The sequence below is a fragment of the Vespa crabro genome, chromosome 23 (assembly GCF_910589235.1).
Source record: "Vespa crabro chromosome 23, iyVesCrab1.2, whole genome shotgun sequence".
Taxonomy (NCBI): Eukaryota; Metazoa; Arthropoda; class Insecta; order Hymenoptera; family Vespidae; genus Vespa; species Vespa crabro.
The window spans coordinates 1106564-1122287 of NC_060977.1; the positions used below are offsets into that span (position 1 = coordinate 1106564).

At 26.7% G+C, this 15724-nt stretch overlaps 8 protein-coding genes across 17 annotated transcripts; 4 read left to right on the forward strand and 4 right to left on the reverse strand.

Annotated features, from left to right (window-relative positions):
* The first annotated feature begins 252 nt into the window (after positions 1–252).
* Positions 253–2127, forward strand: LOC124432093 (endothelial differentiation-related factor 1 homolog). Its single transcript, XM_046980651.1, has 4 exons — positions 253–564; positions 923–974; positions 1241–1401; positions 1741–2127. The coding sequence occupies exons 1-4, from the start codon at positions 490–492 to the stop codon at positions 1894–1896; spliced, it is 444 nt and encodes a 147-aa protein (XP_046836607.1). The 5' UTR covers positions 253–489; the 3' UTR covers positions 1897–2127.
* A 275-nt stretch (positions 2128–2402) lies between these two features.
* LOC124432092 (proteasome subunit beta type-1) lies at positions 2403–3685 on the reverse strand. Its single transcript, XM_046980650.1, has 4 exons — positions 3491–3685; positions 3056–3245; positions 2736–2972; positions 2403–2654 (listed from the first exon to the last, which is right to left on the reverse strand). The coding sequence occupies exons 1-4, from the start codon at positions 3589–3591 to the stop codon at positions 2469–2471; spliced, it is 714 nt and encodes a 237-aa protein (XP_046836606.1). The 5' UTR covers positions 3592–3685; the 3' UTR covers positions 2403–2468.
* A 178-nt stretch (positions 3686–3863) lies between these two features.
* On the reverse strand, positions 3864–5336 carry LOC124432090 (39S ribosomal protein L46, mitochondrial). 2 transcript variants are annotated; one of them, XM_046980648.1, is made up of 5 exons: positions 5228–5336; positions 5048–5118; positions 4580–4945; positions 4286–4428; positions 3864–4205 (listed from the first exon to the last, which is right to left on the reverse strand). In XM_046980648.1, the coding sequence occupies exons 2-5, from the start codon at positions 5094–5096 to the stop codon at positions 3930–3932; spliced, it is 834 nt and encodes a 277-aa protein (XP_046836604.1). In that variant the 5' UTR covers positions 5097–5118; positions 5228–5336; the 3' UTR covers positions 3864–3929. The 2 variants fall into 2 exon arrangements, with proteins under 2 accessions (XP_046836604.1, XP_046836605.1); XM_046980649.1 differs by having other exon boundaries at positions 5236–5320.
* Positions 5240–7864, forward strand: LOC124432089 (lariat debranching enzyme). Of its 2 annotated transcripts, XM_046980646.1 has the most exons (6): positions 5240–5374; positions 5632–5972; positions 6069–6360; positions 6460–6560; positions 6643–7385; positions 7484–7864. In XM_046980646.1, exons 2-6 carry the CDS (start codon positions 5776–5778, stop codon positions 7564–7566), a joined length of 1416 nt encoding a protein of 471 aa, XP_046836602.1. In that variant the 5' UTR covers positions 5240–5374; positions 5632–5775; the 3' UTR covers positions 7567–7864. The 2 variants fall into 2 exon arrangements, with proteins under 2 accessions (XP_046836602.1, XP_046836603.1); XM_046980647.1 differs by lacking the exon at positions 5240–5374 and having other exon boundaries at positions 5583–5972.
* Positions 7865–8005: 141 nt separating this feature from the next.
* Positions 8006–10370, reverse strand: LOC124432103 (survival of motor neuron-related-splicing factor 30). Of its 4 annotated transcripts, XR_006944184.1 has the most exons (7): positions 10186–10370; positions 9827–10050; positions 9590–9739; positions 8783–8933; positions 8393–8705; positions 8270–8309; positions 8006–8147 (listed from the first exon to the last, which is right to left on the reverse strand). XR_006944184.1 is itself a non-coding variant. In XM_046980688.1 (5 exons), the coding sequence occupies exons 1-5, from the start codon at positions 10222–10224 to the stop codon at positions 8562–8564; spliced, it is 708 nt and encodes a 235-aa protein (XP_046836644.1). In that variant the 5' UTR covers positions 10225–10370; the 3' UTR covers positions 8211–8561. The 4 variants fall into 4 exon arrangements, 1 of the variants encoding a protein (XP_046836644.1); XR_006944182.1 differs by having other exon boundaries at positions 8270–8705; XR_006944183.1 differs by lacking the exon at positions 8006–8147 and having other exon boundaries at positions 8211–8309.
* Positions 10371–10458: 88 nt separating this feature from the next.
* Positions 10459–12265, forward strand: LOC124432104 (peflin). The gene is made up of 5 exons (XM_046980691.1): positions 10459–10663; positions 10992–11044; positions 11129–11297; positions 11389–11667; positions 11783–12265. Exons 3-5 carry the CDS (start codon positions 11132–11134, stop codon positions 11875–11877), a joined length of 540 nt encoding a protein of 179 aa, XP_046836647.1. The 5' UTR covers positions 10459–10663; positions 10992–11044; positions 11129–11131; the 3' UTR covers positions 11878–12265.
* An 87-nt stretch (positions 12266–12352) lies between these two features.
* On the forward strand, positions 12353–13682 carry LOC124432105. 4 transcript variants are annotated; one of them, XM_046980693.1, is made up of 4 exons: positions 12353–12457; positions 12841–13097; positions 13193–13321; positions 13406–13682. In XM_046980693.1, exons 2-4 carry the CDS (start codon positions 12893–12895, stop codon positions 13534–13536), a joined length of 465 nt encoding a protein of 154 aa, XP_046836649.1. In that variant the 5' UTR covers positions 12353–12457; positions 12841–12892; the 3' UTR covers positions 13537–13682. The 4 variants fall into 4 exon arrangements, with proteins under 4 accessions (XP_046836649.1, XP_046836651.1, XP_046836648.1 ...); XM_046980695.1 differs by having other exon boundaries at positions 12374–12420; XM_046980692.1 differs by having other exon boundaries at positions 12386–12640.
* Positions 13683–13812: 130 nt separating this feature from the next.
* Positions 13813–15709, reverse strand: LOC124432100 (E3 ubiquitin-protein ligase TRIM33-like). Of its 2 annotated transcripts, none has more exons than XM_046980680.1 (5): positions 15194–15709; positions 14819–15039; positions 14498–14715; positions 14219–14419; positions 13813–14116 (listed from the first exon to the last, which is right to left on the reverse strand). In XM_046980680.1, the coding sequence occupies exons 1-5, from the start codon at positions 15409–15411 to the stop codon at positions 13898–13900; spliced, it is 1077 nt and encodes a 358-aa protein (XP_046836636.1). In that variant the 5' UTR covers positions 15412–15709; the 3' UTR covers positions 13813–13897. The 2 variants fall into 2 exon arrangements, with proteins under 2 accessions (XP_046836636.1, XP_046836635.1); XM_046980679.1 differs by having other exon boundaries at positions 14819–15051.
* Between the last annotated feature and the right edge of the window lie 15 nt (positions 15710–15724).

Consider the following 15724-nt stretch of genomic DNA (forward strand, 5'->3'; position numbering starts at 1 on the left):
TTGTTTATAAAACTATCTCATCTCACTTTTTATTTATTATCAGTATTAATATTTTAATAGAGAAAAATAAATTAAATATTATCCTTAACAATTTTCTACTTTTTGTCCAATAATAATAATTATATAATTCTTATCAATTTTTTTGTTTTCGATAACAGTATTAGTCAAATTTCTTCCTTAAATCGATCAAGCTAATGATTAAAGAAAAATTTAATTTCGAAATATCTTACTGATATTACGTCAGATCAATTAGGTTAAATATATATGAAATCATAAAAATCATATCAAGTCTCACTTCCCTAACTTATAACTTTCTGAACACATTTCGAGCCTAGATAGAATCTGTGAGGATAGAATTAGAGTTGATAATCGTAACTTTATGAACGGTAAAAAGAAGTTGCTGGAAGACATAGATCTTCTACCTGAGAATTGCGTGCAATTTAAAGAGCATATTTTATATCGAATAAAATTATAAATAAATTTTTCGGTATGTCTGACTGGGATACTGCGCCTATTACTTTGCGAAAACGTGCACCTAAAGCTTCTACGTTAAAATCCGAACAGGTACTGCATAAACCAATATTTAGACGTATTAAGAATATACTATGGCATTTCAATACTGTTTATTTAAGAAAAACTATGAAATCAATGTTTTTAAATTATATCTAGATATAAATGTAGCAACATACTATATAACAAATGAATATTATATATAACAAATGAAATAGTTTTTAGGAAAACAAGAAGGACAAATAAACAAAATTAGTTACTAAGGAAAGAAAAAATCGGAGAACTCTATGATCTCGCTAACCGTATCGAGCTAACATTTGTATCGAGCCTAATTATTGCGAGAAATTAATTTTTTTTCCTCATCAGGACCAATTATATAAAAGTAGTTGTGTAACAATATTTTTATTTACAGGCAGTAAATGCAGCGCGACGTCAGGGTTTTGCTATTGAAACACAGGCAAAATGTAAGTTTCATTCAATATAATGTTCATAGGAAAAAAAGAAAAGATATCTTCAAGTGTTAAAAAAGATGTACGAGTAAATACTGAAATATTCATTAATATGATTATTCTGATTAATTTGAATATATAAAATTTACTAATATTACAACAATTGAAATTTACTAAAACCAATATTATAAATTAATATTTATATACGTTTTATTCGTATGTAGAAAATCTTTAGGAACATGTATTGATTGTAACATGTCCTTTGATTTATTTTATGTCAGGGGGTGGTGGTGCAAATAAACAACATGTAACCACAAAGAATACGGCTAAATTAGATCGTGAAACTGAGGAACTAAAACACGATAAAATTCCTCTTGATTTGGGAAAGCTTATACAGCAAGGTCGACAAAGTAAAGGATTATCGCAGAAAGATCTTGCTACGGTAATATAGTGTAGCTCAGATATATTAATTTATATCTGCAAAATGTATTGTAAAACTTTTATTAAAGATTGATCTGTGTGCATCATAAAAAAAAAATGCAAAGCAATTATAAACACAAGAAATTTTAAGTAGTATAAAATGATGAAAAACTATTGAAGTAAGTCATCATTTTAAGGTGCGTTGATTTAATTAGCTAATTGTTAGATAACAATAAATTAGCTAATTACTTCTGAATGGTAATATTTGGTGTCTTGTGATTATAACTTGAAAAGTAATTGTTAGATTACGTTTATAGTTATACTTAGTGTTATTAATCAAATATGTTTTTTTTTTTTACAGAAAGTGAATGAAAAGGCACAAGTAATAAATGATTACGAAGCAGGCCGTGGAATCCCCAACCAAATGGTTATTGGTAAAATTGAGCGAGTACTTGGCATAAAATTGAGGGGAAAGGATCGTGGGAAACCATTAATAGCCCCCGGGACGAAGAAGTGAATCTCGGGGGAGTTGGAATCTTTACTTTCTATCCTTATATATTGCTCCAGCAAAAACTATAAGAAAGATGGTAGAAACAAAGTAATTGAATTACCTACCTTTCTTTCCTTTGGTTATTTTGATATTACGTGCTACAGTTTCTTTTTCTGTAAAATAAAACAAGTGATACTTATGAATACATATTAGAATATCATAATTATAAATTCAATAAAGTTTATTCAATTACCTTTATATGAACATTTATTGAATCTATTCTTATTATAAATTACTAATGCATACTGTGAGTTGAATTATAAATCAATGATGAAATAAAATTATTAATTTATGATAGAATACCAAATAGTGATCATTCTACGAGCATAAAACCATAATATATAGATAGAAATAGTTAATCATTAATTATTTTGCGTGTGTATATATTTTAGTAAAAAACCATTGATATTTTATTTTTATATAATATTTGCATATAAATATCTGTAATTATGATTATATGTGAAACTCAAAGATATGTATGAAAGCAAAGACTTTATTCATATATCACCATAATAATTTCATATATTATATTCAATATTTTAATCCTTTCTCAATGGGAAACTGCTACTTTTTATACCGTCTTTGGTAATAATTTTTATGCTTATCCCATCGCCAGTATAAATATCTCTTTCCGCAGCAGATATGAAAACATCTTTCAGTACTAATAAAGCCTTTTCTTGTGTAAGTAATTCAGGTTCAATACCTTCTTGATTTTTATATCCAATCTAAAAATTACATAAAAGAATTGAAATTGTTTTTATCAGTTTACTTCCTTCTGATTTTATTCATAAATATTGATAGTATACCTGATTATCAAGAAGAGGCTGTAAAAGTGCACCAGCAGATCCACCGGCTCTATATGTAGATCTTTCACAGTGTCCTATCGGATCATAACTATAGACACATCCTTTTCCATTCTCATCTAATCCAGCAAGTACGTTACTGACATAATAGGGAAAAAATCTTTTATAATACAACATAGCTGAGAGCATTTGTGCTACAGCTGGTGTTGACATCTTTTTTTGATGTTCATGTTCATACATCTATTAAAGTTAATATAATAGTAAATAGTTTTGTTACAAATTAATACAAATATTTACATTTTCTAATTTTAAAGCTAACTTACCTGCATGCGAGCAGATAATAATCGAGTCAAACTTAATGTATCACACCAACAACCAGAACAACCTAAAACAGTAGTATTTGACAGAGGAAACAATTTTTCTTGTTCTCGAGTACAAATAGAATACCCTGTACTAAGTCGATTATCTGCAGCAATTATGCAAAAATCATCACCAGCAAGAGCAATCACACTCCTAAAAGATTTTAACAAACAAATTAATGTTTAACAATTGATTAATATGAATAATTAGACTCATAAAAAATATATGACAAATATATTAATGAACTTTATTATATTTATTGATGCATATATATATATAAATCCGAATGAGTGAATTGAATAAATTAAAACTGAATGAATGAATTAAATAAATTAAATCTATAGTTTGATTTTGAAAATCATTGATTTTAAACAATATTAGGTTATCTTATATTTTACCCTCCATTATCAGCATAAGGACTGAAATGGACTTGCTTAATTCCTTCTCTTTCATAATCAGGTAAACCTCGTGATATTTTACTCTGAGAATAGAGAGCCATATTTTGTAATAAACAAAAATTGAACTTTCAAAAGAAATTAGGACCAACTACACCGACTGCGAATGACACTACACTTTCTATCGAACTTGGTAAATTCGTATGCTAGCAGCGCTAATCATTCTGTTGAAACAAGATGATTTTCAATTGGTCGCGTTATTTTCGTATCAACCAATCATATACATGAATTGAACGTAAATACGTTGTCTTACACATCAATGAAAAGTACCATAAATAATGTAATAAAAAAAAACTCTCAGTAGGGTTTATAAACATTTTAGCCTTACAATAGATAATTTATTTATTATAGTAAAAGCGAGTAAATAATTTTATAATATTGGTTACTCAAATATTAAAAAATTTGATATGTGTTCATAAAATGTAGGAGGCATAGTTTTCCTTAATTCTTCCTTATTTAACCATTGATATTTTAAATCGTTTGCAATAGATCCATTTATGTATCGAGCTAAAAAGTAAAATACTTTTGCTCCACACTTGTCGCTTTTTTTATTATCCTGTTCTAAATATTTATACTTATGGAAACCAATTGGTGCATTTCCATAAAATTTAACCGTCAATTCTGTACCACAAAATTCTTGCAATACTCTTTCTGCTGCCTTTAACATTATAAAAGATTTTTTCATATACTGCATTTTTATCAAATATATATGAATAATACTGACTTTTAGATACTGACTTGCCTCATCGTTTCTCCATCTTTTCTAAGACCTTGGGGAGGAATCCAGGAAGCAATATTATTGACATTTTGTTCTACAAGGAAAACTAATGTTCTATCTAAATTATACATATGACTAGTTTTATCTTTAGATTTATCAAATTCTGAAATAAAAAATATATCTTATTTGAAGATATTCTTATTAATAGTTTTTGTAATAAATTATTAAAGTACATTATCAATAATAATACATATTTTCAAATGTATATAGATAACATTGACACAATATTCAATTTAATCATCTTTTTTATATACCTGTAATTCTAGATGCAAATTGAAAGTTTTTTAATTCTTCTTGGCAATTATCTTCAAACTCTTGCGCTGTTTGCAACGAAACAATGTCAGTATCTGCAATATTTGTTTCTAACGGTTGATTTTGCTCAAGTTTTTCCTTTTCAAGTTTAAGCTCATGGTCTGACTTCATACTATTTTCATATTCTATTCTTTTTAATAAATTATAATAATTTGTTTCCATTTCATTCATGGGTTTTGTAATAATCGGATGACGTTCAAGACATACAGCACTTAACAGATCCCACTTTGATTTGGAGGAAGTATTTATTAATCTTTTGCAATGCCATTGAGAAGCAGAAAATGTATTTTTTACTTCTTTCAAAATGCCTGTAAAAATTGATTCCATGAATAATACATTACACTGGAATACTATTATTATAACTACTAATACTATAAAATGTAATACTATTATTATAAAATTTTATTTACTTAATGAAACATCAAATTTCAATGAAGCTTTGAATGCCTGTTTGAACATTTTTTATTTTTTTAAATATAACCTAAAAGATTATAATTTTTAATTTCATTAAACGTGTCAATATGAAGTATACGTATTATATTTTTTATAAGTTAGATTTTTAATTTAACTTATTGTAATTTTGTATATACTTTCATACAAATTAAGCTACGACACGTTTGATTCGAAATCAAATAAGTGGTCGAATAAAGAGTCAAAGATACGGCCATTAAGTTGACTTCGTAAAAACGATACTAGAGACATTAGAAAGTTTGGTTAAATTACACTTTTGTTAAATTGTAAGAGGTTTAAATTTACTTCTAAATATAAACCAAATATGCAAAATATATATATATATATAAAACATCTTTGTTGTTACAATTATTTTCTTTTTTTATCATTGTTCGATTAAACTAAATTTTTTTTACAAAAACGAAAGAGTGGAGCATATAAATTAATCATAAAGATAATATTTTCATTGTTTGATATATTGTATTAATTATATACATAACATGCAAAGATTAATTTTTTTTTCTATATTACATTTTGATTTCAGATTTGGTTCCACGTTTGATTATGGATATTGTACTATTATAACCAAAAAATAAAAAGTGAAGGATATAGTTTTTGTTTAGTTTACTGTAAATATAAAAAAGAAGCGAAATCAATTTTTTTGTAATTAAATATTCCGAATTACAATATGAGAATCGCAGTTGAAGGATGTGCTCATGGTGAATTGGAAATTATATATGACACTATACAGGAGATTGAAAGAGTCAATGGAAAAAAAATAGATTTACTTGTATGCTGTGGTGATTTTCAATCAACGAGGAATTTATGTGACTTAAAATGTATGGCAGTACCTGATAAATATAAAGACATGTGTACTTTTTACAAGTAAGTATAAATGATAAGGAATCATAATCTTTTAATAATATAAAGTATTATTGTTAAAGTTATTTTGAATACTAATTTAGTATAAATATCTCATAGATATTACTCAGGAGAAAAAGTCGCTCCATTATTAACTATTTTTATTGGTGGTAATCATGAAGCTTCAAACTATCTTCAAGAGTTACCATATGGTGGATGGGTTGCTCCTAATATTTATTATCTTGGCTATGCCAATGTTATACAAATAGGTGGGATTAGGATTGCTGGAATTTCTGGTATTTATAAGAGTCAAGATTGGATGCAAGGACATCACGAAAAACCACCATATACAAAAAGCACAATTCGCAGCGTTTATCACATTAGAAACATAGAAGTATTTCGATTAAAACAGGTAATTATAAACATAAATATATTCATGTTTACATTTATTAATAATTGTAAACTATATGCAACATATTATTTATAAGAAATTTCAAATTTTTACTTATAGATATCTGGTAAAATTGATATTTTTTTATCTCATGATTGGCCAAATGGAGTGACAAAATATGGAAATGAGGATAAGCTTCTAAAGGGCAAACCATATTTTAAGTATTTATCTTTTGTCATTGTACTTCAATTTAGGTTAAAAAATCTAAAAACAACATGCAGTATATAAAGTATTATATTGTAGGACTGATATTGAAAATAACACACTTGGTAGTCCAGCAAACATGGAACTTTTGAAATACCACTATCCATCATATTGGTTTTCTGCACATTTACATTGTAAATTTGCAGCACTTATTCCTGAAAAAGATGGTACAAGAGTAACTAAATTTTTAGCATTGGATAAGTGTTTGCCAAAAAGGAAATTTCTTCAAGTTGTAGAAATAAACGATAATCCAAATTTACCATTAACTCTCAGCTATGATTTAGAGTGGTTAACAATTCTTTATTTAACAAATCACCTGCTTAGTGTTAAAAATGGCATTCATTACATGCCTGGGCAAAATGGCAATGGTAGATGGACGTACACACCAACTACCGAAGAAAAGGAGAATATATTAAAGAAATTTAATTATGATTTAAAAGTACCAATAAATTTTGTACAAACGGTTAAACCTTATGACCCAGAGTTAATGGATGACCAAAATGAAATACCAAAATTAATAATAAATAATCAAACTACAAAATTTTGTAATACCTTGGGGATAGATGATCCATCAGTATTATTGCAAATTATATTAAATTTGAAGGAAAAAAAGGCAAATGAAACAATACTAGAATCAACATTAGAAAGTACATTGGAATCTAGTGATATCTCTATCACATACGAGGACGATAGTGCATGCGAGAATAGCACAAAGAATTCTATAGATATGGTTGATGAAAATTTTAGTGATGTACTACCAGTAGAAAGTATAGAATCTGATAGTAAGTATTAAATGATAGTGTACAACTATATAGTTAATAAAAAGATTTTACCTTCTAATTATTATAACTATATACATTATTCCACTTTTATCTTGCAGGCAATAATCACATTACACAGGTAGAACCAAATTGTAAAAAGTTTAAAAGAAGAAACTATTCTATATATTCTAATACTCTTTAAATGCAAGTGAAATTTTCTTTAAAAAGACAAAAGTACATCAGTGTAAAACCTTATAGCCTTCCTATTCCAAATCTCCACACATTACATGTTTCTATAAATGAACTCTTTAAAGTATCGTATATATACATCATGAAAATATATATAAAACAAAGTGATATAATATCTTGATTAGTGAAGATCAATGATCGATTCATAAATGCACGAATTATATATATAATTTCAATTATATCTGATTTACAAATCATTGAAATTACATTACATTATAACATTTCATTGTATATTACACAATTTTATATATATATATATATATATATATATATATGTATATGTATATATATATATATATATTTTAATATAAATAGGTTAAATAAATCTATAATATGAAAAAAAAAAGAAAAAAAAAATGATTATAGTTTATAATAATTCTAAATATATATGATTATTTTTTAAAAGAGCCAAGATGCTGATTTATCAAAATATCATGTTACAATGTCACTTATCAAAATAGGCTGAATTCTCCAGTCGTTTGTTATTCTTCTTATCACTCCAAATGGTCGTTAAACTTCACAAATCGATATTTACTAAAATTATTACTTTAAAATTATTTAAAAATCATTATACAATTGCAAGAGAATACAAAAGCATGACGTTAAAATATACATTTATTTTTATCATTAATTGATTATAAACAAATCATACTTACAAAGACATTAATCTAGAAACACTCATTCATGACACTCATCCTTCAATAGTGTAGGTTTAAAAATGCAAAATAATGTCAGAATTTATTAAAGTGAAATTTTTCGTTCAATAAACTTATACATACCTGTGCACACTCAGATATTATTATTGATTATTTCATTTTTCCGTGCCTATTGACCATTCTCACAAACGAAACATACAATCTCAGTTCTCATAGGAACTGAATGATCAAATGTAACAATAATTCAAAATTCTATTTCACAGAATGTGTGATTTTTTATTTACATTAATATTCACGCTCCTCTCCTCCATTTTTCACCATTACTAAACTTAGTCATTTCTCGACCACTTACGCCACATGTACCAATACCTACTCTTCCATTTACATTCTCTGGTGTTGCAAATATGCTTTTCTTTATTACACCCTTCTTTGACGACTAATAATAAATCAAATATTAATTACCCAATTTATTTGTATATTTATAAAAAGAAATATTTTTGTTCTATTTCTTACCTTATTCGTAAAAGCTAACCATTTATTTTTTTCCATTTCACGTTCTTCTTCAAGTTCCTTGAATCGTTGTAGCTTTCTTTGTTTTTTTTTCTTAAGATATTCTCTTTGCTTATTTGGATCAGCTCCTGCAATAGCAGCTGCTTGCATTTTTCTGTAAAGTAATAAATTCATCATTGAACGCAATACAACCGTAATATTATTATATACGGTAAAATTTTTAATTTTGCAAATTTTTAGTATTATAATGTCTTAATACATAGTCAATATGCGTACGCAACGAAGCACTATTTGCTCTCTTATTAATTTACTTGCATGAACAAAGTTTATAATATAAACAATAAAAAGTACATATAAGAAACTGAAAATATTTTATTATAAAAAAATAAAAAGTACACATAATAGTAAATATGTAGTTCCACGTTTGCGACTGCTGTTCCTAATACATCTGTAACAATACTTATACTTTATTAGGGATCATAATAAAATAAAGAAAAAATTTGTTGTAGAAATAGTCTATCGTATCCCGTTACCTTTTCCTGGAATCCACAGAAGTACACAGACAGCGGGACACCAAGGGATCAAATGAACAATAATTGGATTTCAGATGGAAGCACACCATACAGTAGAGTTATTATCGTGGCCAATTGGGAATTCAAATACGAAGAAAAAAATGATGGATTAGTAACAGCTTTAATATCTAACGATTATCCCTTCATGTTCCACAAATATCAAATAGTGTTCATTAATATAAGTGTAGGAATATGAACTGAAATTTGATAATAAATAGTTTCTTCCTATGTAACTTACTTTGATTTCTGATCTGCCCAATCCGATGCTGGCCTTTTAGCTATTGATTTGAGTTGACTAAGCATCGTAACATCAGTATTTTTGTACTCATTGAAAGTTATGTTCACGACTCCGTCTTCACTTATTGCATCTATCGTTGCCTCGTAATACCTACAAGTAAAACAAAGAAATTCAATGAAATAATTTGTAAATAATACATATTACAGTTCATGTAGAATTTGGTCATTCAAAACTCACTTGCCATCCTCGCTCCATGGGGCCATGCATTGATCGCCCACTTTCCATTTATTGGCTAACACTGCAAGCAAAATAGGATCTTTAGCATCCATGCCATTGGCTTGCCTTTTTTCCTGTTGTTGTGATTTAATTAAATCATGTGTCAGCTCTATTACTTCCTCGAGATCGATTTTTAATTTTAAAAGTTCTTCATTGGTTGGGTCTGTCGTAAGAGCTGCTTCTACCTATAATATAGAAAAGATAAAACATAATTTTCGTTTAGAAAATTCCTGAAAACGATGAAAAACACATCAAAGGCAAGATGTTGTTGATAATATAATGTCAGTACGCTGTTAAAGACAAATTCGAAAGGTTATTACCTGTTGAAGTTGCAATTTGTAATTCTGTAAATCGTCCATGGTATGGCCGAAATAAATAATAAATTATTGAAGATATAAAATAACAATTTTTCTTGTATTTTTAGAGACAGTACTTATCACGAACTGTTAAAACATAAATTACGGTACACTACAATGGTCGTGAACGACTAACGCAAAGCCCGTAAGGTGGCGTGTTCGTCGTTCAAAATGATGCTCACTCATATCAATAAACATAAACACAATCGAAACATAAATTCTATTAAGTATTATGTCCATTTTTTTTTATTTTTATTTATTCTAAATAGATAATCATTTTGTGTCCCATTTTGTCAGATAATCATAAATAATAAATCTCTTTTTATCGTGAGCGTCATTGACATTTGAAATATGAATAAAAAAATATATTTGTATTTGTAAATATTCGATGAACAAAATAGATACAGGTGATTTTATTTAAAAACGAAAAACAAAAAAAAAGGTATAAAAATTTATTAACCAAGATTTTAATCGTTTAAGTACTAGATATAGTATATGTTAATACGTCTCATATTTTTTTCGTTGAATAAAATCTTCGATCAATTTTTTGATTAAACGCCTTAGTGACCTTCTTATTTTATTTTGTAACATTTTCCCGCGTATTTTCAAGGTTAATTGGTTTACATTATTCACACTTGTGTGAGTAAAATCTATATAATACCATGGTCGATGTATTGTCGTATACAATACAGCAATTCTGCTATTGAAGATATTGAAAGCTGTAATTAATAAGTGTACAACTATAATAATAGTTCTTTCTTCTTTATCAGGTGATCTGTAATTAAAAGCACAAAAGAAATACAATTTGGAGGCTTCACATCCAGTAAAGTCATTTCATAAGTTCATTTCTGAAATACCATTTCAATATCTAAATTTTCAGTTCATCTATTATTGTTTTAATTTATAGAATATGTATGAATATAATCCAGAAAATCAAATAAGTCCAGAGATACATCAATGGTTTGCCTTAGTTGACAAAGACAGAAGCGGTAGAATTACAGCAACTGAATTACAAGCTGCATTAGCAAATGGAAAAGGTGGAACTTTTTCCGAATCAGTTTGTAAACTGATGATCAGTGAGTAAATATATAATATATATTTAAAGCATATTAGGATAATTGATATGGTAATTATCATTATTTGTAATTTCCTATTTCTATGTTTTAGATATGTTTGGTAAAAAAAAAGATGGTACTATAGATATAGTAGAATTTCAAGAGGTGTATAAATATATAAATCATTGGATTAACTTCTTACGTGATGTCGATCTTGACAATTCTGGAACTATACAGGAAAACGAATTAAATGTAATATTAACTAAAATGGGTTTTACAGTTAGCCCTACATTTGCAGCATTTCTTATAAAGAAATGTGATCCTGGTAATTGTCAAAGTATGAGTGTCGATCAATTTATCATGTTTTGTATCCAATTAGACAAATTTACAGGTAAAAGAATTTATATATCACCATATTGATACAAATATAAATTTATATGATGCTATTAATTATTATTTTAGTTATAAAATCATTATTTTATCATTAAGTTATCATTGTCTTACAGGAGCATTCAGAATTAGAGATACGGATAAAAAAGGAGTCATTACTGTTGGATTTGAAGATTTCTTGACAATAGCTGTCGATTGTAGCTTATACTAAATATATCATTAATTATAATTGATATAAATCGTCGATTGGCTATTATATGCAAAAAGTAATGCTTCACGCTGACTATGTTTATAATTAAATTAAAACTGTTATTAAAGTATTAAAAATTTAGGAAAATTGATAATATAAAAATTAAGCAAATACTATCTATTCAATAAGAAATATTATAATAACGATTTTAAATTTAAACGAGTTTTATATTTTAATAATAAGTTTAATAAGTTGTATCCATGTGCAAACAGGAATATACTTGTCACTGGTCAACAATACACATAGTATTCCTTTTTAATAATATATGCTTGTTATATTATATTAACCTCTATGTTAAAGAGAAATGTAATACAGACAAATGTAATAAAAAATATCTGCAACACATTAATTCTAAATTCATATTCTATACGATCAGCATCTAGATCCATATTGTTTCCTAACAGTGCCACCTATAGAAAATATTTTTACATTTATATTTTATTTTAGGATGTACCATCTTAAGAGCTTTACATTTTGGCTAAATTCATAAGAAGATTTATACAAGTACATTATGATGCAATAATAATTTAGATTTTAATAAGTGTGTAATATTAATGTTTTATTTGAAATTTTATTAAATGTGGTGTTTTGTTGAAAAGATCCCTAATCGTGCGTCAAATTACAATTTTATTGATATTTTAAGCAATGGAATCTTCACACGAAATAACTTTTATACATAAATCGTTATTTAATTTGTGCATATTATATATAATAACTAAAACATGTACCTCTCTATTAATTAATTTTCAAACTAGTACCTCAAATGACAATATAAAATTTTATATGTAATATAGAAATATTCACTTGCATAAAATGGAGTTTGATATCACATGACAATTTCACCATTTATATATGATAAATTTATGTAAATAAGTTTTAATATTATATTCAGTAAATAAGTGTAATATAAGATTCTCTGTTTAGGTATACTGAAGATCCAATTAAATATGAATCAGATCTACAAAAACATATATCCATGTCAATATGGACAAAACAAGCTCGAAAAAGAATACAGGAATATGCTAGACTCTGGAGGGCTAGACATATCTTAGATGCTATTTCTTTTATAAATGAATTATTTGTTGATAGTTCAGAAGTTGAAATATTGAGTCTTGTCAATGTAATCGCAAGAAGATTAAAATTTTTAGGTGTACCAGATTCTTCAGAAAACAAGCAAAATGGTAATTCATTTTTATTTATATCTATTTAAAAAATAAAAAATAAAAGACTATAAAATAAAGAAAATTACTTTAAACATGATAATTTTTTCTTGTAGACATTTCTGATAATGAGAAAAAATTATTTATATTAAATCAAGGACACAGTGGTATTTATCATTGTTGCACATTTTGTTCAAGTGGTGGAAAAAAAGATGTTATTTGTGCTTGTGGAGGAAGAATGCCAGGTAAAAATTCATGTGTACATTTATTTATACATTTTTTAAATTTGCACTGTGCTAATAATGATGAGATAAATGATTTAATGAAAGGTGGGTATCATGGATGTGGACATGGACATGTTGGTCACCCTGGTTCTAATCATTGGTCTTGTTGTGGATCGCTCTTACGCGACGGACGTTGTTTAATAACCCGACGACATAAATACCAGTTTTTACTTTAATACTTACTGTGTATCCTGTCTATGTCTGTCTGAAAATATTAGCTGCAAATACTTATAATAGAATAATATAATAAATATCATTGCATAAATTACTATGTATGTTTCATGTAAATATACAAATAAATATTATTTTCATTGTAAATCCATATTTTTACATATATATATATATAGTTGTTATTCATAACAAATGATCATTATTAAAAATGTAGTCACTGCATAACTGTACCTCAAATGACTATAATTAATGATGATAGATCATATATCTTATCATCACATTATTTATGTCACATGACAATTTATCATATATTTTCATTATGTATATGAATATCAAACATTTGTTTATGACATAAGGAATATATGATTATTTAACATACCATTGATCAATAAAATGTTCTTGCTCATTATAAATATCATTTGAAAATATATCTTCGTTGTAATGTATAAGCAGAGAATTCAAAAGAATTTTTGCTTTTTCAAGCATTGTTGTTATATATGCAGCAGCTCTCCTTCCAGCCCCAACAGCATTTTCACTAGCATGACCTCTATGTTCTGTACTCCACATACACTCTTTACAACATATCTATAAATATAATATTACATTAATATTTAAAGTATTCAATAATATTTCTAATTTAATATAAATACATTCTCTTTTTGTATATAATAAAATATTATATAAAACCTGTTGACATGCATTGCAATAGTATCGCAATGCATTTGACGGATGTATTTGACAAAGTATAGTACGACGTATTCTGGTTGCTTCCCAGAGAGGTTTTATTATATGTTTGCCTTGTTTCGCTTCCACATTTGTTTTTTCTTCATGTTCGTTACCACAATCAGAACAAAAGTTGCGCAAACATACACAACATTGTACAATTGCCTTTAATTGTCATAAAGAAGAATTAATGTTACATGTTAAATATCTACATATATCATTATCAGTAGGAAGTATGCTTACTATTACTTCATCTGAACAAGTATCGCAAAGTATTCTATGAGCCAATTTACGACGCATAACATCCATAACGAGCCTATGTTGTAATGGATAATGTGGAGGTGGAATTATAAAACATGTATTTGACAGACAAAAATGACATAAAGGACATCTTTCATAAATATTACACATTGAATTAATGTTATCATTGTTTTGTATCTTACTTGTATCAATATTATTAACTGTAAAATAAATTATAAAGTATAATTCCTATGGATTATGCAAATTATCATTTGCTTTTGTAGATTATATATAATGAGATTATGAAAAATTAATTCATCTTACTTTTTTCAATTAAGTCAAAGACACAAGGAGAACACATGGCATGTAAGCAAGGAAGAAGTCTAGGTTCTTGCATCTTTTTACCACATCTTGAACATAAGAAATCTTTATTTTCATGAATATTCTGTATAATTTTCATTTTATCCTCTTTACATTCATCACTTAAATTCCCGTTATCCGACAATGTATAGGATAGCAAATTTATTTTTTGTTCCATACTCCACCTTAATCCATTTCTTAAAATATAGTGATTGTTAATTTTATAACACGAGGAGTGTTCATATTTTTATTTATTTATAATCATAGTAAATAAGACAGATTATGTACCTATCTATATATCATTGATTAACAATATATAATTTAAATTTATATTATTACCTTGTATTAACGTTTACGTATTTCGGTTCAATTGTAACAATAGATTGATTATTTCTATTTTTTTTCTTCTTGGTAAAAGAAATGACGTTCCCATTATTATTATTATTGTTATTATTATTATTATGTTTATTATTTTCGCTTTCGTTTTCAATTGTTTTTCCATGACCGAAGCAACTCTTTTCAAATTGATTTTTAACTGAACAATTCACGAATTCCATTGATTTAGGTAACTATTTAATCAATAGAATTTATCAACTTTTTATTACATTGCTATTTAATAATTGCTAAATCTGATACGTTACTTTACGGTAGTAGGAATGTCTTACAGACTACTTCCCAACTTCAGCAGAACGTATCTGGTTAAAAATAACATTTAAGTAGACCGCGGTATTTCGCGAGCGATAAAAAATAACGACTGCTATGTGTGGATATTTATATTCTATAAAATAAATATATAGGAAACAATTTCATATTTTTTATCACATAATAATCATATATTAAAGATTAATTATTTATGTGTGTATATATATA

Bases quoted from the DNA above. Each gene is read 5' to 3' on its own strand.
- LOC124432093 (XM_046980651.1), top strand. From the start codon at position 490: ATGTCTGACTGGGATACTGCGCCTATTACTTTGCGAAAACGTGCACCT. The intron at 565-922 runs GTACTGCATAAA...TTTTATTTACAG, and splicing joins CTACGTTAAAATCCGAACAG to GCAGTAAATGCAGCGCGACG. The intron at 975-1,240 runs GTAAGTTTCATT...ATTTTATGTCAG, and splicing joins TATTGAAACACAGGCAAAAT to GGGGTGGTGGTGCAAATAAA.
- LOC124432092 (XM_046980650.1), bottom strand. From the start codon at position 3,591: ATGGCTCTCTATTCTCAGAGTAAAATATCACGAGGTTTACCTGATTAT. The intron at 3,246-3,490 runs GTAAAATATAAG...AAAATCTTTTAG, and splicing joins CCTTATGCTGATAATGGAGG to GAGTGTGATTGCTCTTGCTG. The intron at 2,973-3,055 runs GTAAGTTAGCTT...TAACTTTAATAG, and splicing joins TATTATCTGCTCGCATGCAG to ATGTATGAACATGAACATCA.
- LOC124432090 (XM_046980648.1), bottom strand. From the start codon at position 5,096: ATGTTCAAACAGGCATTCAAAGCTTCATTGAAATTTGATGTTTCATTA. The intron at 4,429-4,579 runs GTATATAAAAAA...TTTTTATTTCAG, and splicing joins ATTTGCATCTAGAATTACAG to AATTTGATAAATCTAAAGAT. The intron at 4,206-4,285 runs GTCAGTATCTAA...ATAATGTTAAAG, and splicing joins ATGGAGAAACGATGAGGCAA to GCAGCAGAAAGAGTATTGCA.
- LOC124432089 (XM_046980646.1), top strand. From the start codon at position 5,776: ATGAGAATCGCAGTTGAAGGATGTGCTCATGGTGAATTGGAAATTATA. The intron at 5,973-6,068 runs GTAAGTATAAAT...AATATCTCATAG, and splicing joins GACATGTGTACTTTTTACAA to ATATTACTCAGGAGAAAAAG. The intron at 6,361-6,459 runs GTAATTATAAAC...TTTTACTTATAG, and splicing joins AAGTATTTCGATTAAAACAG to ATATCTGGTAAAATTGATAT.
- LOC124432103 (XM_046980688.1), bottom strand. From the start codon at position 10,224: ATGGACGATTTACAGAATTACAAATTGCAACTTCAACAG. The intron at 9,740-9,826 runs GTGAGTTTTGAA...TTTTACTTGTAG, and splicing joins CCATGGAGCGAGGATGGCAA to GTATTACGAGGCAACGATAG. The intron at 8,934-9,589 runs GTAAGTTACATA...ATTACTTTACAG, and splicing joins TGGGCAGATCAGAAATCAAA to AAAAATGCAAGCAGCTGCTA.
- LOC124432104 (XM_046980691.1), top strand. From the start codon at position 11,132: ATGTATGAATATAATCCAGAAAATCAAATAAGTCCAGAGATACATCAA. The intron at 11,298-11,388 runs GTGAGTAAATAT...TCTATGTTTTAG, and splicing joins AGTTTGTAAACTGATGATCA to ATATGTTTGGTAAAAAAAAA. The intron at 11,668-11,782 runs GTAAAAGAATTT...ATTGTCTTACAG, and splicing joins CCAATTAGACAAATTTACAG to GAGCATTCAGAATTAGAGAT.
- LOC124432105 (XM_046980692.1), top strand. The intron at 13,098-13,192 runs GTAATTCATTTT...TTTTTCTTGTAG, and splicing joins TTCAGAAAACAAGCAAAATG to ACATTTCTGATAATGAGAAA. The intron at 13,322-13,405 runs GTAAAAATTCAT...ATTTAATGAAAG, and splicing joins TTGTGGAGGAAGAATGCCAG to GTGGGTATCATGGATGTGGA.
- LOC124432100 (XM_046980679.1), bottom strand. From the start codon at position 15,411: ATGGAATTCGTGAATTGTTCAGTTAAAAATCAATTTGAAAAGAGTTGC. The intron at 15,052-15,193 runs GTAATAATATAA...CTATATTTTAAG, and splicing joins TACGTAAACGTTAATACAAG to AAATGGATTAAGGTGGAGTA. The intron at 14,117-14,218 runs GTTTTATATAAT...TTATATTTATAG, and splicing joins ATTGCAATGCATGTCAACAG to ATATGTTGTAAAGAGTGTAT.